Source organism: Canis lupus, chromosome 1 (assembly GCF_048164855.1).
Source record: "Canis lupus baileyi chromosome 1, mCanLup2.hap1, whole genome shotgun sequence".
Taxonomy (NCBI): domain Eukaryota; kingdom Metazoa; phylum Chordata; class Mammalia; order Carnivora; family Canidae; genus Canis; species Canis lupus.
The window spans coordinates 107,650,431-107,675,439 of record NC_132838.1 but is presented as its reverse complement, the minus strand read 5'-3'; the positions used below and the strand labels follow the sequence as shown (position 1 = coordinate 107,675,439).

Below are 25,009 nucleotides of genomic sequence, written 5' to 3'. Positions count from 1 at the left end.
CTGTGTGATTCCAACAATATGACATCTGGAAAGAGCAAAACTATAGAGACAGTAAAATGATAATTGGTTGCCAGGGGTTGGGGGTAGGGATGAACATGCAGAGCACAATTTTCAGGGCAAAAAAAATATCTATGATATGGATACATGTCATTATACCTTTGTCCAATCCACACAATACACACCAAAATGAACCCTAATGTGAACTATGGTCTTTGGGTAATAATGACGTGTCAATGTAGGTCATCAGTTTTAACAATATACCACGCAGGTGGGGCATTTTGATAACAGGGGAAGCTGCGCATGTGTGGGGACAAAGAATATATAGGAAATCTTTGTACCCATAATTCTGCTCAAATTTACTGTGAATCTAAAATTGCTCTAAGAGGGACACCTGGGTGGCTCAGTGGTTGGGTGTCTGCCTTCAGCTAGGGGCGTGATCCTGGGATCCTGGATTGCTCCCTGCGGGGGGCCTGCTTCTCCCTCTGCCTGTGTCTCTGCCTCTCTCCCTCTCTGTCTCTCATGAATAAATAGATCCATCTTTTAAAAAAATAATAAAATTGCTCTAAGAAATAAAGTCTATTAAAAAGCACATTTCTAAACAGCCAATGGTCACAGAAGAAATCACAAAGAAAATTTCATAGTTTTTAGTTGAAAGTAAATAAAGCAATATGTCAAAATTTGTGGGATGTAACGAAAGTGATACCTAGAGGGAAGTGTATAGCTTTAAATGCCTATATTAGAAAAGAAGAAAGGCCCAAAGTCAACCTAAGCCTCTACCTTAAAAAGCTAAAACAATAGGGCAGCCCTGGTGGCTCAGCAGTTTAGCACCGCCTTCCACCCAAGGTGTGATCCTGGAGACTCAGGATCAAGTCCCACATCAGGCTCCCTGCATGAAGCCTGCTTCTCCCTCTGCCTGTGTCTCTGCCTCTTTCTCTCTTCTGTGTCTCTCATGGATAAATAAATAAAATCTTAAAAAACAATAAAAAATAATTAAAAGAAATTTTTAAAAATTTAAAAAGCTAAAACAATAAAGTCAGTAAAAGGTAGGAAATATTAAAGATATGAGCAGAAGTCAATGAAATAGAAAATTAACAAACAATAGAGAAAATAACAAAACTAAAAGTTGAACTTTTAAAATTGATACAACGTTTGAGGAAAAAAAAGGAGAAGATGATAAGCACCAAGATCACCAATGAAAGAGGGACATCACTACAGGTCCTTAAAGGGATAAAACAAGTATGATGAACATTGTTCTGCCAACATACTTGAAACTTAGTTAAAATGAAAAAAACTTCCCTGAAACATGGAAATTACCAAAACTAATACATGAAACAGAAAAACAAAAGAGCCCTACTATTAGATAAACTGAAGTATAACTAAAAACCTTCACACAAAGAAAACTCCAGGCCCAGATGATTCACTGGCATATTCTATCAAATTTTTGAAGAAATAATAACAATCTAACAGAAACTCTTAGAAACCAGAGAAAGTGGCAACATTTCATGAAGCCAGTATTATTCTGATGATAAAGCCAGGCAAGGACACTAGAAGAAAACTAAGTACCAATAGCCTTCATCAGCCTAGATTCAACATCCCTAAGAGCAGCAAATTTAATCCAGCAATATATAAAAGATAATAATACACCATGATCAAGTGGGGCATATTCCAGGAATGCAAGAAAGCTTTAACATTTGAAAATCAAGCAATATAATGAACCATATTAACAAAATACAGGAAAAATATACAATCATCTCAATAGTTGTAAATACTTAACAAAATTCAATCTTCATTCATCTAAAAACTTACAGAAAACTGGGAATATAAAAGAACTTTTTTCATCTAATGAAAGACATTGGGGGAGGGGATAATCCTATAAATAACATCATACATAATGGAATCACTGCTCTCTCCTGAAAATCGTTAAATGCATAGATGTCCATTTTCACTCCTTCTATTCAATATCATACTGGAGATTCTAGTCAATGCAATAAAGCAAGTATAGTAAGTTATAAAAGATTAGCAGGAAGAATAAAAGTCTTTATTCAAATCTAAATAATTGTATATGTAGATAAGCTTAAAGATACAAAAAAGATGAGTTTATCAAGATCAATACACACAAATCAGTTGTACCTCAATATACGAAGCAATGAAGAATTAGAATTAAAATTTAAAGATATTATTTACAATAAATATAAAACATGAAATCATTAGGGATAAACTTTACAAAATATGTGCAAGACATGTTATATACTGAAATTTACAAAATATTTCTGTGAGAAATTTAAGAACATGTAAATAAACAGAGAGATACACCATGTTCCTGAATCAGAATACATTGTATTGCTAATTGTTCATTCTTCCCAAAATGGCCCATAGATCCACTCAATAATTCAATCCCAATTAACAACACAGCAGGATTTAATTTTTATTTTTTAAAAATGGCAAGCTATTTCTAAAATATACATGGAGAGCAAAAGCATACAATAGCCAAAACAATTCTGGAAGAGAATAACACAATTGGAGAACTTACACACCTTGATTTTAAGATTTACTATAATATATTAGTAATTATAACAGGATTACATTGGCAAATTAATTGATTAGAATAGAGTCTGGAAACAGACCTAAACATCTATAGTCAACTTTCAACAAAGATACAAGGCAATCTGATGAGGAAAGGATCATTTTTTTCAACAAATGGGTATCTAAGTGGGAAAAATAACTAACCTTGACTCTTACTCCACTCCTTACACAAATATTTACTTGAAATAGATAATATATTAACAACAAAAACGCTAAAACTGTAAAGCTTCTAGAAGACCATGAAAAAAGGCAAATACCATATGATTCCACTTATTAAATAAGGCATCTAAAGTAGTCAAACTAATAGAAACAGAAAGTAGAAAGATATTTACCAGGGGCTGAGTTCAATACCATTAAATACAATTTAATGGCCAGCAGGCACATGAAAAGATGCTCAACATCACTAAATATCAGGGAAATGCAAATCAAAACTAAAGTGAGATACCATCTCACATCTGCCAGAACGGTTAAATTTAACAATACAGGAAACAACAGGTGTCATCGAGGATGCAGAGAAAAAGGAATCCTCTATGAATGTCAGTTAGGAATGCAAACTGGTGCAGCCACTGTGGAAAACAATATGGAGGTTCCTCAAAAAGTTAAAAATAGAACTACCCTATAATCCAGTAATTGCACTACTGGGTATTTACCCAAAACATATAAAAACACTACCCCAAGGGAATACATGCACCCCTATGTTTAATGCAGCTTTATTTACAAAAGCCAAATTGCTGGAAGCAGCCCAAGTGTCCATCAAGAGATGACTGGACAGAAAAGATGTAGTGTGTGCGTATGTGTGTGTGTGTGTGTGTGTGTGTGTATTTGTGATGGAATATTATTAAGCCATAAAAAAGAGTGAAATCCTGCCATTTGCAACAACATAGATGGAGCTAGAAAGTATAATGCTAAGTGAAATAAGTCAGTCAGAGACACACAAATGCCATATGATTTCATTCATATGTGGAATTTAAGAAACAAAACAAACAAGCAGGAGAAAAAAAGAAAGACAAAGACAAACCAAGAAACAGACTCTTATCTATAGAGAACAAACTGATGGCTACCAGAGGGTCGGTGGGTGAGGGGACTGGTGAAATAGGTGATGGGAATTAAGAAGTACACTAATCAGGGATCCCTGGGTGGCTCAGCGGTTTGGCGCCTGCCTTTGGCCCAGGGCGCGATCCTGGAGACCCGGGATCGAATCCCACGTCGGGCTCCCGGTGCATGGAGCCTGCTTCTCCCTCTGCCTGTGTCTCTGCCTCTCTCTCTCTGACTATCATAAATAAATAAAAATTAAAAAAAAAAAAAAGAAGTACACTAATCATGATGAAAAAAAAAAAGCTGCTGTAATCACTACACAAAACAAAAAACAAACACAATGAGAAAGGTTATGTGGGGGATCCCTGGGTGGCTCAGCAGTTTAGCGCCTGCCTTTGACCCAGGGCGTGATCCCTGGAGTCCCGGGATCGAGTCCCACGTCTGGCTCCCTACATGGAGCCTGCTTCTCTCTCTGCCTGTGTCTCTGCCTCTCTCTCTCTGCGTCTCTATGAATAAATAAAGAAAATCTTGATATTTCTTCATGAGAGACACAGGGAGAGAGAGGCAGAGACACAGGCAGAGAGAGAAGCAGGCTCCATGCAGGGAGCCAGACGTGGGACTCGATCCCGGGTCTCCAGGGATCACGCCCTGGGCTGCAGGCGGCGCTAAACCGCTGCGCCACCCGGGCTGCCCAAATAAATAAAATCTTAAAAAAAAAAAAAAAAAAAAGGTTATGTGGTAAAAGAAGTCAGAAATAAAAGGTCACATCATATTGTTTGATTCCATTTATACAAAATGTCAGAATAGGCAAATCCATACAAACAGAAAGTAGATTACTGGTTCCCTGGGGTTCAGAAGAGAACAGACATGATAGCTAATGGAATTTCTTTTGGGGATGATGAAAATGTTCTGGAATGAGATAACAGTGATGGTTGCACAGCCTTGTGAAAATACTAATAACCACAAACTGTACTTTAAAATGGTGAACTCTAAGCATGCCAATTATATCTTAACAAAGCTGTTACTTTAAAAAAAAACTTCTAGAAAAAAACGGAGAAAATCTTTGTGACCTTGGGGTAAACAAAAATGTTCGAACCATGAACCAAAGTTTTGATAAATCAGATATAAAAATTATAAATGTCTGCTCATCAAAAGGCATCATTAAGAAAATGAAAAGAAAACCACAGACTAGGATATAATATTCACAGTATGTATGTCTGACAAGCAACTTGCATTTAGAATATAAAAAGAAAAAGAACTCTTCCAACTCAATAATTACACACACATACACACACAGTTTTGAAAATAAGCAGTGGATTTGAAAAGACAAGAAACATAAAATGCCAACAGCACTTTAAAAGATGAACAACATCATCAGTCATGAGGGAAATGCAAATAAAAATAATAATGCCATACCACTACACATTTACTAGAATGGATAAAATTTAAAAGACTGATGTTATCAAGTATTGGCAAGGATTTGGAGCCATTGGAACTCCCATACCTCGCTAGTAAAAATGTAAAATTGGTAAAAACAACTTTTAAAACAATTTAGCCGTTTTTTGTGAAGTTGAACATACAGTAATCATATTACCCTCTCCTAGGTACTCATCCAAAAGAAATAAGAATATACCCACACAAAGTCTTATACATGAATGCTCATAGCTTCTCTACTCATTATAGCCCCAAACTGGAACCAATTCAAACACCATGAACAGGAAAGTGAATAAACACAACTGTGTAATACTCAAACAACAGAATACTTACTCAGCAAAAAAAAAAAAAAAAAAAAAAAAAAACAAATCAAAAAGAAAAAAAAAGAGAGAAAAATAAAAATACCTCCAACAATATGCATTCATACTATATATATGGTATCCATGCATACCAAAAACATTATGCTAAGTAAAATAAGTCAGATATAAGAACGTATACACTATGAGTCCATTTACCCTAGAAATGGAAAATATAATTCATAGTAATAGAAACCAATCAGTAGGGCCAGGGTATAGAAAACAGAAAATATGAGTTCAAGAGAGCTGGATATGATGGGAAAATCTGACAAAACGGATGAAACAGACAATGAGGCAGAGGTAACAGTGAACAAGTAACAGGTGTGAATTTTTGGAAGTATTGAAAAACAGTAATTCACAGATATAAGGAGCCAAAAGAATCCCAAGCAAAACTAAAGAATTCCCCCTGAGATATATTATAATGAATTCATAGAAAACTTTAATAAAGAGCAGCAATCTTAAAAGATGACTTAGGAAAAGACTGGTTACCTTCACACTGATGGTTGAATGCCTAACAGCCATAAAGAAAGTTGGTAGACCGTGGAAAGAGCCAGAAAGGGAGTCCCAAATTCTCTGTATAATTTCTGCTCTAATCTCCAGCTGACCTCTGAATAACTCCAAAAAGTCCAATGAAAGATAAAAATGCTGAAATAAAATTTCAGTTGGTACATCCCACAGGGGAGAAAGTTTCCACTGTAAGTTCAGTCAAGTTAACTACCCGCCTAGTAAAACAACAAAATCAATACACATTTGAGAAATATAACAAAATCCAGAGTTTCTACACCATATCTACAATGTGCAAGATACAATAAAAAAAATTCTTGACACACACAAAGAGGAAAACATGACTCAGACTCAAGAGAAGACGAGGCTGACATTAGCAGACAAGAATTTTAAGTCTGTCATATGGATACTCAAGGACTTACAGGCAAATATACTTGTAAGGAAATAAAAAATCAAGATCACACAGAAAAAGAAAATTATAAAAAATAACCAAATGGATGTTTTAAAACCAAAAAAAAAAAAAAAAACAGTACCTGAAATTTAAAAATTCAGTGGGTGGACTGAACAGAGGGAAGTTGATGAACTTAAAAGACAGATAAATAGTTATTATACAATCTGAAGAGTAGAGAAGAATCATATTTAAAAATAAAATGAACAGGGACGCCTGGGTGGCTCAGCAGTTTGGCACCTCCCTTCAGCCAGGGGCATGATCCTGGAGTCCCTGGATCCAATCAAGTCCCACCTTGGGCTCCCTGCATGGGGCCTGCTTCTCCTGCCTGTGTCTCTGCCTCTGTGTGTGTGTGTGTGTGTGTATCTTTCATGAATAAATAAATAAAACCTTTATATATATATATATTTAATGAACAGGGATGCCTGGGTGGCTCAGTGGTTAAGCATCTTCGGCTCAGGGTGTGATCCGGGGGTCCTGGGATTGAGTTCCGCATTGGGCTCCCCACAGGGAGCCCGCTTCTCCCTCTGCTGATGACTCCACACCTCTCTCTCTGTCTCTCATGAATAAATAAATAAAATCTTTAAAAATATATATAATGAACAGAGCCTCAGAGACTTGTGGAGACAGTAACCGAAAGTCTAACATACATACATATAGAGTCAGAGAAGGAGAGTAAAGAATGAGGCAGAAAAAATATTTAAAGGAAAAATGGAAGTCATCTTCTTAAGTTTGGTTTAAAAAAAACGCATTTACAGATGTAAGCAGCTCAGCAAATCCCAAGCTGGATGAATATTGTTTTAATGGCTGCTTATCAGAAACTACATACCTCAAAGCACACTCTACTCTGCCACTACTGAATACAGCTAAAAACCTTACACAGAATACATGGATGAACTCTGAAAAGTAAATGGTAGCAAGCAGCTTGGGAAAGTAACATAGAATTCAAAGTACCACCAAATTAGTAGTGAGTTTCTAGTTACTTTTCCCTCAAACTTTCCCTCTCCTGATCTGGACTCAAAAGCAGCCTAAAACCAAGAAGTGCATATCAGGTGTGAAAGGAAAGAGTTACAAAAGAAGCCCTCTATTTTTGGTGCAGAGAATTAGAAAAAGGATGCAAAGTGTCACAGAGAATGGGGAGAAATCCCCCTGATTTTTGTTGCTTTTTTCTGTTTTATCACACACAATCCTAAAGCAACAATGGTGTTACAGCCATTGCTGGTGGCTGGATAAGTACCTCTAATTCTGAGACAGAAACCTTACTGTGTTTCTAAGAACATGGATAGTGTGGAAAATCCCTATTGCTTTTTTCAAATTTCTGTACTCACAATGCATGGCCCTGGAGGCAGATACAGCTGATAAAATGAGCAGCAGAATAGGGAAACTAAAGCCCTAGTTTTTTTTTTTTGGGGGGGGGTTGTTTTTTGTTTTTTAAGATTTTATTTATTTATTCATGAGAGAGAGAGGCAGAAACAAAGGCAGAGGGAGAAGCAGGCTCCATGCAGGGAGCCCAACTTGGGACTCAATCCCGGGTCTCCAGGATCACACCCTGGGTTGAAGGCGGCACTAAACCACTTAGTCACCGGGGCTGCCCAAGCCTAGATTTTTATTTATTTTTTTATATAAATTTATTTTTTATTGGTGTTCAATTTGTCAACATATAGAATAACACCCAGAGCTCATCCCATCAAGTGCCCCCCTCAGTGCCCGTCACCCAATCACCGCCACCCCCCACCCACCTCCCCTTCTACCACCCCTAGTTCATTTCCCAGAGTTAGGAGTCTCTCATGTTCTATCTCCCTCCCTGATATTTCCCACTCATTTTAGACAGAAAACTAGGTAGTGGGGCTTCTAAGAGCTGGAAAGTATCAGGGAGATTTCAGGTAAAAAGGAGCTCAAGAGAGTGATCCCATGAAGTATTAGGTGAAATCTTGGCTGCACATGATTGTATCTGACCCTAACCAGCATTATTTGAGAACTAGAAAATAGGGTATACCACTGCCCAGCTCCCAAACTACTGATGGCATACAACCAAGATCAATTCAAATAGCACTGCAAAGACTTTGAAAACTGAACTGACACTGAGACCACAGCTTGCAGAAGGTGGGTAGAAACCTGTACTTTAAATCTAACTGGGGGGATCCCTGAATGGCTCAGTGGTTTAGTGCCTGCCTTCAGCCCAGGGCATGATCCTGGAGACCTGGGGTCAGGTCCCACCTCGGGCTTCCTGCATGGAGCCTGCTTCTCCCTCTGCCTGTGTCTCTGACTCTCTCTCTCTCTCTCTGTCTCTCATGAATAAATAAATAAAATCTTTAAAAAAAAAGTCTAACTGGGTCAGTTCCCTCCTAAAACAAAACAAAAACAAGCAAACAAAAAAGAATAAGAAAGAAAAAGAAACCTATATTTCCAAAGAACTTCAATAAATACAGTCTCACATATATTTAAAATAATCAGAATATAGGAGTCAACTGGGTGGCTCAGCTGGTTAAGCATGATCGGATTCTCAATCTCAGCTCAAGTCTTAATCTCAGGGTAGTGAGTTCAAGCCCTGTGTTGGGCTTCACACTGGGCATGAAGCCTACTAACTGAATGAATGAATGAATGAATGAAATCTAACTAAACAAATAAAATAAAATAAATATTAAAAAATATATCACCAGGGCAGCCCAGGTGGCTCAGCAGTTTAGTGACACCTTCAGCCCAGGGTGTGATCCTGGAGACCCGGGATTGAGTCCCATGTCGGGCTCCCTGCATGGAGCCTGCTTCTCCCTCTGCCTGTGTCTCTGCCTCTCTCTCTGTGTCTCTCATGAATAAATAAATAAAATCTTTTTTAAAAAAATCTATCATGGAAAAAAAAAATCTATCATGGGCAGCCTGGGTGGCTCGGTGGTTTAGCGCCGCCTTCAGCCCAGGGCCTGATCCTGGGGACCCAGCACTGAGTCCCACATTGGGCTCCCTGCATGGAGCCTGCTTCTCCCTCTGCCTCTCTCTCTCTCTCTCTCTATCTATCTATCTCTGTGTCTCTCATGAATAAATAAATAAAATCTTTAAAAAAATCTATCCCCATACAAAAGATGTAAGAAAAACACTAAGTAGATGGGCACCTGGATGGCTCAGTGGTTGAGTGTCGGCCTTTGGCTCAGCATGATGCCAGGGTCCTGGCATTGAGTCCCACATCGGACTCCCCATGGGGAGCCTACTTCTCCCACTGCCTATGTCTCTGCCTCTCTGTCTCTCATGAATAAACAAATAAAATATTTTTAAAAATACTAAGTGGAACATTTATAACTAAAAAGCAAGTAACAGAAAGTTCACTTGATTGGCTAAATAGTGGAGTGAAGATGACAGGGGAAAGAGTTAGTGACTTACTTTATTTATTTATTTATTTATTTATTTATTTATTTATTTATTTATTTATTTTTTAGAGTTAGTGACTTTAAAGATAAATCAATAGAGAGTACCTCTTTGAACAACAGACCCAAAAGAGTGGGGGGAAAATATACAGAGCCTCAGAAACTTATGGGATAATAGCAAAGGGTTTATGATCTGTCATCAGAGTCCAGAATGAAAGTTGAAAGAGTGCAATGCAGAAAAAAACATTCAGAGAAATAACAGCTGAAAATTTCCCATATTTGGCAAAGTTATAAAACTTTAGATTCAAGAAGCTCAGTGCACTGCCAACAGGATAAACTCTAAAAACCTATGCCCACACACATCAAAATCAAACAACTTAAAACTAAGCATTAAAACTACATAAATGGGGATCCCTGGGTGGCGCAGCGGTTTAGTGCCTGCCTTTGGCCCGGGGCGTGATCCTGGAGACCCGGGATCGAATCCCACGTCGGGCTCCCGGTGCATGGAGCCTGCTTCTCCCTCTGCCTATGTCTCTGCTTCTCTCTCTCTCTCTGTGTGACTATCATAAATAAATAAATAAATAAAATTAAAAAAAAAACTACATAAATGGACACACTAAATGACATTGTTTTACAGGGGCTCCTGGCTGACTCAGTCATAAAAGCATGTGACTCTTGATCTCAGGGTTTTGAGTTTGAGCCCCACGTTAGGTGTAGAGATTACTTAAATGAAACTTTAAAAAAAAAAGAAAAAAGTTACTTAAAAAAAAAAAAACTATATTGTACGGGCACCTGGCTGGCACAGTCAGTAGAGCCTGCAATGCTCAATCTTAGGGTCATGAGTTCAAGCCCCACGGTAGACATGGAGCATACTTAAAAAAAAAATCTATATTGCTTTGTATACATTACAAAACTGTACTGTCTAGATATGCATACATAGATAATAAAATATAAATAAAAACAAAGAACTAATTATCATAAAAGCCGAGATACTAGTTGGGAGGAAAGAGGTTAAAATTAGAAATACATAGAAAGCTTCTAGGGTCATTCTAGTCTGTAACATGGGTGGTGCTTATTTTATAGTTATTTATACTGCACTTTTTATTTTATGTGTGTTTCTATATGTACGTAAGTATATCTTAATAAAATGTTTTTAAAACATTAAAAAAATGCCATTATACTCCCACCAGAATGGCAAAATTTTAAAGTTTGACCAAGTCTAATCAAATGTGCAGAAAGTGGACTATGTGGAATTCTCACACATTATAAACCACTTTGATAATGAGACAATATATGGTAAAACTGAAGGTATGTAACCCCCTACCCAGCAGTCCCATTCCTGAGCATATACCCTAGAGAACTCTCACGCATATGCACATGCGTATGCCCAGGTTTATTTTAGAATGCACTGGTTACAATTAGCAGGAAAAATTCAGTAGGTGTGCCTCCTCTTGGGAGTTCTTCTCTGACTAGCCTAGTCAGAATTAATGGCTCTGTCTTTTGTCCTCCCCATCATCCCTTCTATTAGTTATCATGAGCATACAGTGTTCAATTATGTAATTCCCCCCACCTCCTCCCTCCAAAACTGAAAACCCAATGAAGGCAGGAACTGTGGTCTGATTCACCCCTCCATATCTCTGCGGTACACAAAGAATACTTTCTAAATGTCCCACGGGTTCTTTTGAAATTAATGCCTGAAAAATGAAAAATAGGGGTGCTTTTGAAATTAATGCCTGAAAAATGAAAAATAGGGGTGAGCAGACAATAAAGCTTCTGTTTCTGAGAGTCCCTTTAGGGTTTAAGTATGATAGACTGACAGAAATCTTTAAATATAGAAGTTGAAAGTTACAAGTGAGGTTATTCAGGAAGTGGAAAGTTCTCTAGATCTTGAATGCTTGCGACTTTTAGCCTATCTCTGTGGTGGCACTCTGGACAGCGGCAGTCTCTGAGGTTGAAGATTTCTAGGGCCAGAAAAGGGCTTGAAGCAAGAAAATATATGACGAGGATTCTATTGTCTGCTTTTTGCTCCAGGGGAGTAGAGGCTTGCAAGTGCACCTGAGGTTGCCAGGTGTGAACAGGAGTCTTTACAGCACCTTGAAAGTTAGGGGCTCTGGGCTTTGTAGTTCCCTGGGACTAGGACCCTCCCTAAGGGGCTGGCCTTACTTCTCACTGCAGCGGTGCGTGATAACTGTAGCCCAAAAGCCCAGGACACAGAAGGAAAAAGATGTGACCAGCAGCATGGTGAACAGGTTGACCAGAGCCACAATCAAGGCATCACTGAGACAGTTGGTGGATGGGTACATGTGCGAGGATAAGGAGACAACAGGGCCCAAGCCTAGACCCAAGGCAAACAAGACTTGATTTCCTGCTTGACACCATACATTCATGTTGTACATAGCTGATATCTAAAAAGAACACAAGTATAAGGGGAAATGTCAAAGAAGGAGAGGTGTGAATCTTAACAGAAATGGGTTGAAGGTCACAGGTAAATAATAGGGAAAGGACACCCTAACAATAGACAGATGTCCTCAAATGCCTGATAGGGGAGTGAGGGAGACTTACTTTACCTTGACAAGCATCAAATGTTGAAAGCCAAATGCTGCCCCTTCCAGCAGTAGACTCCGGAAGAGGAAACAAAGGATGATGAAATAGGGGGCTGGCACCAGGACCAACATTATCTGAATTGAGAACAGAGCATATCAGCAACCATGTATCAGTGGGAAGAACACCAACAGTCAGCAGGGATCAAAAGTGCTGAGTCAGGGGACACCTGGGTGGCTCAGAAAGTTAAGCTTCTGACTCTTGGTTTTGGCTCAGGTCATGATCTCAGGGTCCTGGGATTGAGCCTCACATTGGGCTCAACCCTCAGAGGGGAGTCTAAGGATTCTCTCTCTCCCTTTCCCTCTATTCCTCCTCCCACTCATACGTGCTCTCTCTTCCTCTCTCTCTAAAATAAAATAAATAAATAAAATAAATAAATAAATCTTTTTTTTAATGCTGAGTCAGAAATTAGAAGACAGTTTTCAGCAAAGGTTAAGGGCTACGAGGAGTCAAACACCAGAAGGAATGAGATATTAGGAGATAAGTGAGAACAATGTTGGATGATGTCTAAGGCATCTGAGAATGTCAATGTTGGCTTACCTTCCCAGTGGACTTGAGCCCATTAATCATGAAAGCACCAATAAGACACCAGGACACCAATAAGAACAGGTTCAGACTGAAGACTGGTGACCCACCATCCTCAATTCTGTCTGAAGCTTTCAAGGTCAGCCGGTACCAGAAGTACAAGGAGGGAGTCGTCCGTGCACATTCGGGATCTGGGGGGACCTGGCTTTGGACATGCCTGCTAGACAGGGTGACCCCTCCCTTCTTCCTTAGCCCTTCCCTCACTTCCTGCTACTTCTTCCTCTTCCCATTTCTTCGTCTTTCTATCTTCCTCTTCATCTCTCCCCATTCCTTTATCCTCTTCCAAATTCCCTTCTAGATGTTTTCCCCTTCTCCTCCTCTTTCATTTCCTCCTCACCAAAGTCACTGGAGTTCTCCAATAAAGGACATTTTTCCCATGGAACTGGAAACTGGAAGGACTGGCTCAAGTAGAAGAGGGTCCAGACATTGATCACATTCAAATACAAGCCAGTGATGAAGCATACCTAGGAGTCAAGGGGAAGGTAGCTGGGAGGAAGGATGAGGACAGGAAAAAGGAGGGGATTTGACAGAGGACTGGGGACTTGAAGGGAGTTGGCCCATGGAAGTGACCCATCCCAGGACAACAAACAGTTGAGGTGGGAGTGGGGTGTAAAGGGTAAGCATGGGCGGCCCAGGACTCCTCACCATGAAGCTGGTATACCCCACACCACCAATCCAGGCGCTGATGACCTTCCATACACCAATGCTGCTCTGACGTATCCTCTGACCAGCTGCCATCTCCAGGAATAGAAGAGGAACCCCAACCAAGAACAGCATGAGGATGTAGATGATGAGAAAACTGCCTGTGCAGGAAGTCAGGAGAGGCCACCTGGCTTTTCAGTGCCTGGACTTCCTTGGGAGTCCAGGAAAACACATTCCGCATCAGTGACCCCCCTCAGGGCCACAGATAATCAGGGATCAACTGTTTCTACATCCTTCATAGTCCCAGGTGTCCCTTGGGTCCCCAGTTCCTGGAAGACTCAGATGCCTAGTTTCTACTCCCAGTCACCCCAACCCAGGCCTCCGGCCCCTTGTATTCTGATACCCTACACCTCTTAACCCTCTTATGATCCTAGGTGTTCAGTAATGTGACTCTATTTGGCTCACAGTACCAAGCTTCTAGCCTCTACAGATCCCAAAGACCTTAAGTTTAAAACCTCCTGTGGATCCATGATTCCTGGTCCCCAGACTTACAACCTCCATTGTGAAGCCACAGGATGAAAAAATGCCAGAGACTGCTTATCTTCATGGAGTAGCCCACTTGAGTCAGAATGTACTCAATCTTATTGGACCAGCATGGACGAGTAAAGAGGATCTCACACTTTTCTTTCTCTGTAGCTTGAACCTTCTCAGGTAAGGGTTTCTGTTTCAGGGCTTGGGTAGCATCCATCTCCAGTACAGAGGTGTGCCTGGTTTGGCTGGCTCTTCTGTGGGCCTCACTAGCCTGAATCTCCCAGGCCTGGGCCTTCAATACCCGAGCCTTGAAAGCCTGAGATTCTGAAACCCTGAGCATCTGATGCCAGTTAGCTGTGCTCTTATCTTCCCAAGACTTGATTTCATGGAGATTCTCAGAAAACTCTATCTCAGTAGATAAATTTGTCAGTGAAGATTTTGAAGCCTGGGCCTCTGTCTCCATTCCAGGCAGACTCTCTGGAGCAGCTCCAGCTCTTTCAAGGGGGTGTTCACCTTCCTGAGTAGAGCTTAAGGACACCAAAACCTAGATTTAGACTTTAGAGTTAAGAAATGACTTCCAAAACAATCCCCAGCACATCCTCAAAGCAAATCTTTCTGTCCCTATTGCCACTGAAATTCAAAGCATACAAAAATCTCTTATATAAGTCTTACCTCTTAGAAATGTTTTGGTGCAAGGGATAGGGTCAAGATAGCCAAGCTAACAGTTGGGAACTGAACACAAAGGGTTTCTGAAACATTGAGGTATACTCCCTACAGAGGGAAGTACCATTTATAGTGGCTTTTGAATCAAAGAAACAAATTTAGGGGCACCTGGCTGGCTTGGTCAGAAGAGCATGTGACTCTTGATCTTGGGGTTGTGTGTTCAAGCCCCTGCTGGGTGTAAAGACTATATAAATTTTAAAACTTAAAAAAAAAAAAAAGAAAGAAACAAAAGAGAGTCAGCTAGCTGGCTTAGTCAGAAGAACATGTGACTCTTGATACTGAGGTTGTGAGTTCCAGCCCCAAGTTGATTGTAGAGATGACGTAAAAAGTAAAATCTTAAAAAAAAGAAACAAATTGTATACTATGTCTTCCTTATAACTTTAGGAAAGTTGCTTTACCTCTCTGAACTTTCTTATCTGTAAAACACCAGGTCTTTGCTCAAATATCACTTCACCAGAGATGTCTTCCCTGCCTGCCTATCTAAAATAGCAGCTACCAAGGTGCCTGGGTGGCTTGGTCAGTTAAGTGTCTGACTTTGGCCCAGATCATGATCTCAGGGTACTAGAATTGAGCTCCCTATCAGGCTCTATGTTCAGCAGGGAGTCTGCTTCTCCCTCTCTGCCTCTCTCCTCACTCATGCAGGCTCTCTCTCTCTCTCTCTCTCAAATAAATAAAATCTTTAAAGTAAAATCAAGTTAAATTATAATTTAAAAAATAGTAGCTACATACTCCCACTATTCTTTCCATCCTACTTCCTTTCATTTTTCATCATAGCATTTTTCACCTCCTGGTGTGATTACCTACTGAGTTTTCTTCTATTTATTGTCTATCTCCACCCCATACCCCACCACTGACTGCTCTATCCCCAGCAAAAGGACAGTACTCTACCTCATATCTGGGGTTACACTCCTCTCTGTTCTTTGTGCTTCTGCCACTCTGACCTTTTGCTGGCTCTTCAGATGCTCTACAATAGAATGGGCAAGGAATCTGCTGAAAAAGAAAAGAAAAAAAATACAGGATGTGGAAGAGGAGAAGAGAGAGGAAACTGGAGTTTTCTTTCAGAGGGGGAAGGAGCATGCCGTCCAGAAGCAGAGACAGCAGGCAGCAGGCAACAGAGCAGCACTAGCACATCTGGGCCACAGGGCTAATCAGTTATGAGATATACTGTTTTGAAAGAATTCTTAGTAGCTGAAGAAATACTTATAATTCAATGATAGGTTAAAAAAAAACAAAACTAAGATGCATATTTCTGTCTTTAGTTCTATCTATACTACATTTAGAAGTGCAATGAGTAATATTCCTATATATAAATAATATTCCAATATAATATTGCTCCAATATTATTGGAGTAATATTCCAATATAAATATATATATATATATATATATATATATATATATATATATATATATATTTCTCAGCTATCAAAAATAATGAAATCTTAGGACGCCTGGGTGGCTCAGCAGTTGAGCATCTGCCTTTGACTCAGGGCGTGATCCCAGAGTCCCAGGATCGAGTCCCACATCAGGCTTCCTGCATGGAGCCTGCTTCATCCTCTGCCTATGTCTCTGCCTCTTTCTCTCTGTGTGTCTCATGAATAAGTAAATAAAATATTTAAATAATAATAATAATGAAATCTTGCCATTTGCAACAACATAGATGGAGCCAGTGTGTATTGTGCTAAGCGAAATAAGTCAGATAAAGACAAATACCACATGATTTCACTCATATATGGAATCTATGAAACAAAACAGATGAACATAGGGAAGAAAAAGAGAGATACACAAACCATAAGACAGAGTCTTATCTATATAGAACAAATTGAGGGTTGCTGGAAATGAGATATCTGGGAGGATGGGCTAAATGGGTGATGGGTATTAAGGAGGGCACTCGCTATGATGAGTACTGTGTGTCATAGGTAAGTGATGAATCACTAAATTCTACTCCTGAAACTAAAATTACACTATATGTTAACTAATTAACATTTAAATAAAAACTTAAAAAAAAAATAGGGACGCCTGGATGGCTCAGCGTTTGAGCTCTGCTTTCAGCTCAGGGCGTGATCCCAGGGTTCAGGGATCGAGTCCCACATCAGGCTCCCAGAGGGGAGCCTGCTTCTCCCTCTGCCTGTGTCTCTGCCTCTCTCTCTCTCTGTGTCTCTCATGAATAAATAAATAAAATCTTTAACAAAAAAAAAACTTAAAAAAAAGATATTTGTTAAAAATAAGTGCAATAAAAGCAAAGGCTGAAAGAAAACATGTCAATACATAGAAGATAATAGGGCACAGGTATTTTTATATCTTTCTGATTTTAGTTTATTAAATTGTCTTTAAAAAGTATTACTTCTATAACCAAGAAAAATATGTATTGATAAGTAAGAATTAAAAATAAAAAGATACTGGGATCCCTGGGTGGCTCAGCGGTTTGGCGCCAGCCTTTGGCCCTGGGCGTGACCCTGGAGTCCTGGGATCGAGTCCCACATCAGGCTCCCTGCATGGAGCCTGCTTCTCCCTCTGCCTGTGTCTCTGCCTCTCTCTCTCTCTCTGTGTCTCTCATGAATAAATAAAATCTTAAAAAAAAAAAAAGAAGAAAGAAAGTCAGCATTTGGGGGACACCTGGGTGGCTCAGCAGTTGAGTATCTGCTTTTGGCTCAAGGCATGATCCCGGGATCCTGGATAGAGTCCCACACTGGGCTCCCTATGGGGAGCCTGCTTCTCCCTCTACCTATGTCTCTGCCTCTCTCTCTGTGTTTCTCATGAATAAATAAATAACTCTTTTTTTTTAAGTCATCATTTCGAAACCACTGAGAGTAGTAACTAATTCAAGCAAGAATCAACAATGTTGCTAACACAAGAAAGTTTGATGGGGACAAATAATTGTGCAGTATTAATTAACATATCTCCTCCAAAAAACAGAAAAGTAATATCTTCATAGTGTCAGACACCACCTAAGCCAAGTAATGAAAGCCAACTGATACCATCTGTCTCCTGATGTGAAATGCACTGAAAAGAACACAACATCATTTTGGTGATATTCCTGCCAAAAATGGTTTTTTTTTAAAGATTTTATTTATTTATTCATGAGAGACACAGAGAGAGAGAGAGAGAGGCAGAGACACAGGCAGAGGGAGAAGCAGGCTCCATGCAGGGAGCCCAACGTGGGACTCGATCCCAGGTCTCCAGGATCACGCCCTAAGCTGAAGGCCGCGCTAAACCGCTGAGCCACCGGGGCTGCCCTTCCTGCCAAAAATGTACAAACATAATCTAATCATGTGGAAACAATCAGACAATCTAAACAGAGGGACATTCTATAAAGCGACTGACTTGTATTGATTAAAACTGTCAAAGTTGGGGGTACCTGGGTGGCTCAGTTGGTTAGGTGTCTGCCTTTGGCTCAGGTCATGATCTCAAGGTCCTGGGATCAAGCCCTGTGTCAGGCTCCCTGCTCAGTGGGAAGTCTGCTTCTCCCTCTCCCTCTGCCATTACCCCCACGTGTGCTCTCCGGCTCTCTCTTTGTTTCAAATAAATAAATAAAATCTTAAAGAAAAAAAAAACTCCAGGAGGACCCACTCATGGGGGTGGAGCACATTTTTGTGAGTTTGAACTCCAGGAGCTTGACCAGGTTCTCACAGAATATCTGATAAAAATCCCCTCATGCTTCTAGCAGGGGGAAGAAAAAGGAACCATACTGAAATACTCCAGGGCACTCTGTTCTTAACAAGGCCTGCCCTTGGAAGAAAGTATTTAACCAGAGCCTAGTCAGTGGGGGTAATTTCAGAGTCAAACTGACCTAGGGGATAGAAAACATCAACTCCAGCCCACTCCAAACATCCTGTCCCACCTAAGAGGGATGGAGAACAAAATCAAGAAACACATGAAATTTAGTCTAGAGGCATGGCTCCCTAAAAGACTGAGACATACTATAGAACATTTGTTCTCCCCAACACATTACCAACACATTATTAAAGGCCTATAACCAAAAAAAATAAAAATAAAAATAAAATAAAAAAAATAAAGGCCTATATAAGCAGTTCCTTTATCCAGTCTGTCATGTCCAGCTATCAAGAAAAACTTACAAGTCATACAAAAGGCAAAAACCATAATTTGAAGGGACTGAGCATCAGAACCAGGCATGGCAGGAATGCTGGATTTATCAGACTGGGAATTTGAAAGAACTAGGATTAATTTCCTAAGGGCTTTAACAGGTAAAGTAGACAGTGTGCAAGAACAGACAGGCAATGTAAACAGAGAGATGGAAATCCTAAAAAAGAACCAAAAAGAACTGAAGAGATTTTTTCTAAAAACTGTACGAGAAATGAAGAATACCTTTAATGGGCTTACTAGTAGATTGGACATGGCTGAGGAAAGAATCACTGACCTTGAGGATATCTCAATAGAAACCTACAGAATTGAAAAGCAAATACAACAAAGACTGAATATCACCAGGCAGAAAATCGGTATGGATGTAGTGGAATTCAACATATCATCAATCAAATGGATTTAACTGACATCTGCAGACTACTTCATCCAAATAACAGAAGAATACATATCTTTCCTAAGACTATATCCTGGGCCATAAAACACCTTAACAAACAAAAGACAAAAAGTTATACAATGTCTGCTCTCAGTCTACAATTGAATTAAACTTGAAATCTAACAAAAAGGTAACTGGAAAATCCCAAAATACACGGAGATTAAACAACTCACTTCTAAAGAATACATGGGTCAAAGAAGAAATCTCAAGAGAAATTTGTAAATATTTTTAACTAAATGAAAATGAAACAAAATTTACCAAAATTTGTGGGACACAACAAAAGCAGTGCTTAGAAGGAATTTTATGGCACTGAATGCACATTAAAAAAGAAAAGAAGCTCTAAAATCAATAATCTAAGTTACTACTTTAGGAAACTAGAAAAAGAATAGAAAATTAAATCCAAAGTAAAAAGAAAAGAAATAATAAGAATTAGAGCAGAAACTGAAGACAGAAAACCAACAAAGAAAATCATTAAAATCAAAAGCTGGTTCTTTGAAAAGATCAGTAAAATTGATAAGCCTACACTCAGGCTAATTAAGGAAAAAGAAAGAGGACATAATTTATCAATATCAGAATGAAAGAGGAGACATCACTAAAAATCCCCACAGTCTCCATAATGGACATTGAAAGGATAATAAAGGAATACTATGAACAACTCTACGTCCATAAATTTGATAATCTAGATGAAATGGAACAATTCCTTAAAACACACAATCTTCGGGATCCCTGGGTGGCGCAGCGGTTTAGCGCCTGCCTTTGGCCCAGGGCGTGATCCTGGAGACCCGGGATCGAATCCCACGTCAGGCTCCCAGTGCATGGAGCCTGCTTCTCCCTCTGCCTGTGTCTCTGCCTCTGTGTGTGTGTGTGTGTGTGTGTGTGTGTGTGTGTGTGTGTGTGACTATCATAAATAAATAAAAATTAAAAAAAACACACACACACACAATCTTCAGGGATGCCTGGGTGGCTCAGTGGTTGAGTGTCTGCCTTCGGCTCAGGGCATGATACTGGGATCCCCGGATCGAGTCCCTCCTCAGGCTCCTTGCATGGAGCCTGCTTCTCCCTCTGCCTGTGTCTCTGCCTATCTCTCTGTGTCTCTCATGAATAAATAAATAAAATATTTAACAAAAAAAAAGATACAATCTTCCAAAACTGACACAAAAAGAAGTATGAATAAGCCTGTCTCTATTAAATAAATTGGATAGGGACGCCTGTATGGCTCAGCGTTTCGGCAGCTGCCTTTGACTCAGGTCGGGATCCCAGGATCCCGGATCAAGTTCCAAATCGGGCTTCTGCGGGAAGCCTGCTTTTCCTTCTGCCTGTGTCTCTGCCTCTCTCTCTGTGTCTGCCATGAATAAATAAATCTTTTTAAAAATTAGATAAATAATAACCTTCCAAAAATAATAATAACTTTCCAAAACAGAAAGTACCAGGCTCAGATGCATTCACTAGTGAATTCTGTTAAATATTTAAGGAAGAAATTACATCAATTCTCTACAATCTCTTTCAAAGGATAGAAGCAAGGGAACACTTCCACTTCATTCTATGAGATAAGCTGACCCCAATACCAAAACCAGACAAAGACATTACAGAAAAAGGAAGCTACTGACCAATATCTCTCATGAACATAGGGGCAAAAATCCTCAACAAAATATTAACAAATCCAACCCAACAAAGTATAAAAAGAATTACACAACATGACCAACCAAGTGGCATTTATCTCAAGTACGCAAGGCAGATTCAACATTCAAAAATAAATTAATGTAATCCATCACATTAACAAGCTAAAAAAGAAAAATCACAGTTCTGTCAATAGATGCAGAAAAAAGTATTTGACAAAATCTAACACGATAAAAACTATCAGTTAACTAGGAACTAGGCAACTCCCACAACTTGATAAAGAATATCTACAGAAAACCTACAGCTAATGTCATTCTTCTTTTTTAAGATTGTATTTGTTTTGAGAGAGAAAGGGAAAGAGACAGTGTTGGCAAGTGCACAGGGAGAGAGGCAGAGGGAAAAGAAGAGGAAGAGAAGCAGACTCCTTGCTGACTGTGGAGCCCTAAGCAGGGCTCCAAGTAGGGGCTCCATCTCATGACCCTGAGATCATGACCTGCACTGAAATCAAGAGTCAGACATTTAAATGACTGAGCCACTCAGGTGCCCCTAATGTCATTCTTAATGATGAGAATCTGGGAACTTTCCTTCCCACTAAGAGCAGGAAAAAGACAAGGATATCCCTTCTCACGACTCCTTTTCAACATTGTACTGCAAGTCCTAGCTAATGCAGTAAAACAAGAAAATGAAATAAAAGGCACAGAGATTTGGAAGGAAAAAGTGAATCTGTCTTTATTCCCAGATGATATGATAAACTATGTAGACAAGTCAGAAGAACTGACAAAAATGTCCTGAAACTAACAAGCAGTTAAAGCAAGGTGGTAGAATACAAGGTTAATGTGTAAAAGTCAATCACTTTCCTATATTCCAACAGTGAACAAGTAGAATTTGAAATGAAAAACATAATAACATTTACATTAGCACTCCAAAAATGAAATACTTAGGTACAAACTTAACCAAGTATGTCCAAAATCCATGTGAAGAAAACCAAAAAAAATTCTGATGAAAAAAATAAAATACATAAATGGAGAAATATTCCATGTTTATGGATAGGATGACTCAATATTGTTAAAATTTCAGTACTTCTCAACTTCATTTATAGATTCAATGCAATCCCAAGCAAAATCCCAGCAAGCTATTTTGTGTATATTGACAAATTGATTCTTAAAGTTTATGTGGAGAGGCAAAACAACCAGGATAAGCAATATGATATTGAAGGAGAGGGGATCCCTGGGTGGCGCAGCGGTTTGGCGCCTGCCTTTGGCCCAGGGTGCGATCCTGGAGACCCGGGATCGAATCCCACATCGGGCTCCTGGTGCATGGAGCCTGCTTCTCCCTCTGCCTATGTCTCTGCCTCTCTCTCTCTCTCTGTGACTATCATAAAAAAAAAACAAAAACAAAACAAAAAAAAAAAAAAAAACAAAAAAAGATATTGAAGGAGAAGAACAAAATCGGAGGACTGATATTACTTGACTTCAATACATATTGAAGTTGAGCAGTTGAGCGTCGGCCTTTGTCTCAGGGCGTGATCCTGGAGTTCCAGGATCCAGTCCTGAATCAGGCTCCCTGCATGGAGCCTGCTTCTCTCTCTGCCTGTGTCTCTGCCTCTTTCTTTCTGTGTCTCTCATGAATAAATAAACAAAATCTCAAAAAAAAAAAACCTGGGACACCTGAGTAGCTCAGCGGTTTAGCACCTGCCTTTGGATCAGGGCATGAGGGAGGAGGCAAAGACATAAGCAGAGGCAGAACCAGGCTCCTCGCAGAGAGCTCAATGTAGGACTCAATCCCTAGACCCTGGGATCATGCCCTGAGCCAAAGGCAGACAACCAACCACTGAGCCACCCAGGCATCCCAATAAATAAAATCTTAAAAAAAAAAATTCTCTGTACTATCTTTGAAACTTTTCTGTAAATCCATAGTTACTTCAAAATAAAACTAAAAAGCTACAAAAATATATATATAACTAAAAATTGTCTAAAAATATACAAGGCTTTTATTAAAAATACAAAAACTTTTATAAAGAAATAAAAGAAAATTTGTGTTTTTATTTTTTTTTTTAGAAATAAAAGAAAATTTGAATAAATGAGGAGATATACTATATTCTTAAGTTCACCTCCAGTCTTTGCTATTTCTAGCTATAGGGTATAAATAAAGTGTCCAGTCTTCTCTACAGTTTTCCCCTAAGCCAAATAAATAATTTTTTAAAGACTATTTATTTGAGAGAAAGAGAGAGCATACACATGAGGAAGCATGAGCAGGGGAGAAGGGCAGACGGAGAAGCAGACTCCCCAAGAAGCAGGGAGCCTGATGCAGGCTTGATCCCAGGACCCTGGGATCAGGGCCTGAGCCAAAGGCAGACGCTTAACTGACTGAGCCACCAAGGCACCCCCAAATAAATAATTTTTAAAAATTAAAAATGTGGGAAAATCAGCAACATTTCTGGAAACTAAAGTCCCATCATCATGTCAAAAACCAAGTTCTAAATAGAACCATATCAAAGTCACTAAAGAGGACAACTCACAACTCCTATTCCTAATAATGTGATTCAGTATTCACATTAGTTTCTTGAGCTGTTGTAACAAAAGTATCACAAACTGGGTGGCTTAAAACAACATAAATTTATTGTCTCACAGTTGTGGATAATAGAAGTCCAAAATCTAATCCAAAATCAAGTTAGCAAGGCCATCTTCCCTGAGAAACTTAGGGGAATCCTTCTTTGCCCCTTTCTAGTCTCTAACAGTTGGCTGACAATCTTTGACATTCTTTGGCATGCAGTTGGATAACTCCAACCTCTGCCTTCATCATTACTTGCCATTCTCCCTAGTCTCTATCATCACATGACCATCTTCTTATAAGGACACTACTAATATTGGATTAGGGGCCCAGTCTATACTAGTATGACCTATTCTTATCTACATCTGCAATAATCCTATTACCAAACAAGGTCACATTCTGAGTTGCAGGGGCTTAGAACCTCAACATTATGGAGAGGGGACACAATTTAACTCACAATAGCATTTCAGAAAATAAATTAAAATTATTGGGTATAACTATATTAAAATTCACTGGACAGTCTAAATAGCGTAATGGATATGACATAGCAAAGGGTCAATAAGCTTGAAGATGGATTGATAGAAATCATCCAATTTTTGAAAGAAAAAGAGAAAAGAAGGATGAAAGTCACAAATTCTTAGGGACTTAAAAGGCCAATCAAAAGGCCTAACAGTGGATAAGTGGAGTCCTAAAAGGAGAAGAGAGAATGAAAATAGGTCAGAAAAATATATTTGAGGGAAGCTTAGGGGGCTCAGCGGTTGAGCATCTCCCTTTGGCTCAAATTGTGATCCCCGGGTCTTGGGACCGAGTTCCAAATCCAGCTCCCCGCAGAAAGCCTACTTCTCCCTCTGCCTATGTCTCTGCCTCTCTCTCTCTGTTTCTCATGAATAAATAAATAAAGATGAAATAAAAATGTATGCAAATAAAAACAAAAAGAATTCATTACCAGCAGACCCACATTACAAAAAATGAAGACAGGCTTAAGACTGAGGGAAATGACATCAGAGGAAAAAATAGGAAAAAATAAAGAGTAGGAAATGGGGTCCTGGGATCAAGTTCCAATGCAGGGCTCCCTCCTCAACAAGGAGTCTGCTTCTTCCTCTCCCTCTGCCCTTCCTCCCCTTACCCTCTCGCTCCCACATAAATATTTTTTAAAAGCCCCCAAAGTGGGGCAGCCCTGATGGCGCAGCGGTTTAGTGCTGCCTGCGGCCCAGGGCATGATCCTGGAGACCCTGGATCGAGTCCCATGTCAGGCTCTCTGCATGGTGCCTGCTTCTCCCTCTGCCTGTGTCTCTGCCTCTCTCTCTCTGTCTCTATGAATAAATAAATAAATAGATAGATAGATAGATAGATAGATAGATAATCTTTTAAAAAAATAAAAAATAAAAGCCCCAAAATTGCAAGTTAGAGGTTTTATACTAAATTTCAGATGTAAGATATTAAAAGCAGCAGGTGGTACAAATATTGGACTTACATGGTTGTAAAGTGTCTACATTTTACATAAATTGATAAAAT

At 39.4% G+C, this 25,009-nt stretch overlaps 2 protein-coding genes across 11 annotated transcripts in view; both read right to left on the bottom strand.

Moving 5' to 3' along the window:
• The window catches only part of LOC140602354 (orphan sodium- and chloride-dependent neurotransmitter transporter NTT5-like), a 95,034-nt gene extending 89,046 nt beyond the window's left edge, over positions 1-5,988 (bottom strand). The window contains exon 1 of the mRNA XM_072771768.1: positions 5,898-5,988. The gene's annotated coding sequence lies outside the window, so the exon portion shown is untranslated. The remainder of the gene's footprint in view (positions 1-5,897) is intronic.
• Positions 1-25,009, bottom strand: part of SLC6A16 (solute carrier family 6 member 16) — a 40,703-nt gene that overhangs the window by 13,186 nt on the left and 2,508 nt on the right. For 7 of the 10 annotated variants that reach the window (XR_012005298.1, XM_072771661.1, XM_072771665.1 and 4 more), the window contains 7 exons: positions 15,684-15,785; positions 14,094-14,599; positions 13,545-13,702; positions 13,237-13,363; positions 12,855-13,030; positions 12,281-12,391; positions 11,877-12,118 (listed from right to left, as the gene is read on the bottom strand). Coding sequence is in view for 9 of the 10 variants with exons in the window: in XM_072771661.1 (XP_072627762.1) it covers positions 11,877-12,118; positions 12,281-12,391; positions 12,855-13,030; positions 13,237-13,363; positions 13,545-13,702; positions 14,094-14,599; positions 15,684-15,785 (1,422 nt within the window). In the remaining variant the exon portion in view is untranslated. The remainder of the gene's footprint in view (positions 1-11,876; positions 12,119-12,280; positions 12,392-12,854; positions 13,031-13,236; positions 13,364-13,544; positions 13,703-14,093; positions 14,600-15,683; positions 15,786-25,009) is intronic. The other 3 variants (XM_072771664.1, XM_072771688.1, XM_072771667.1) reach the window with 2 other exon arrangements.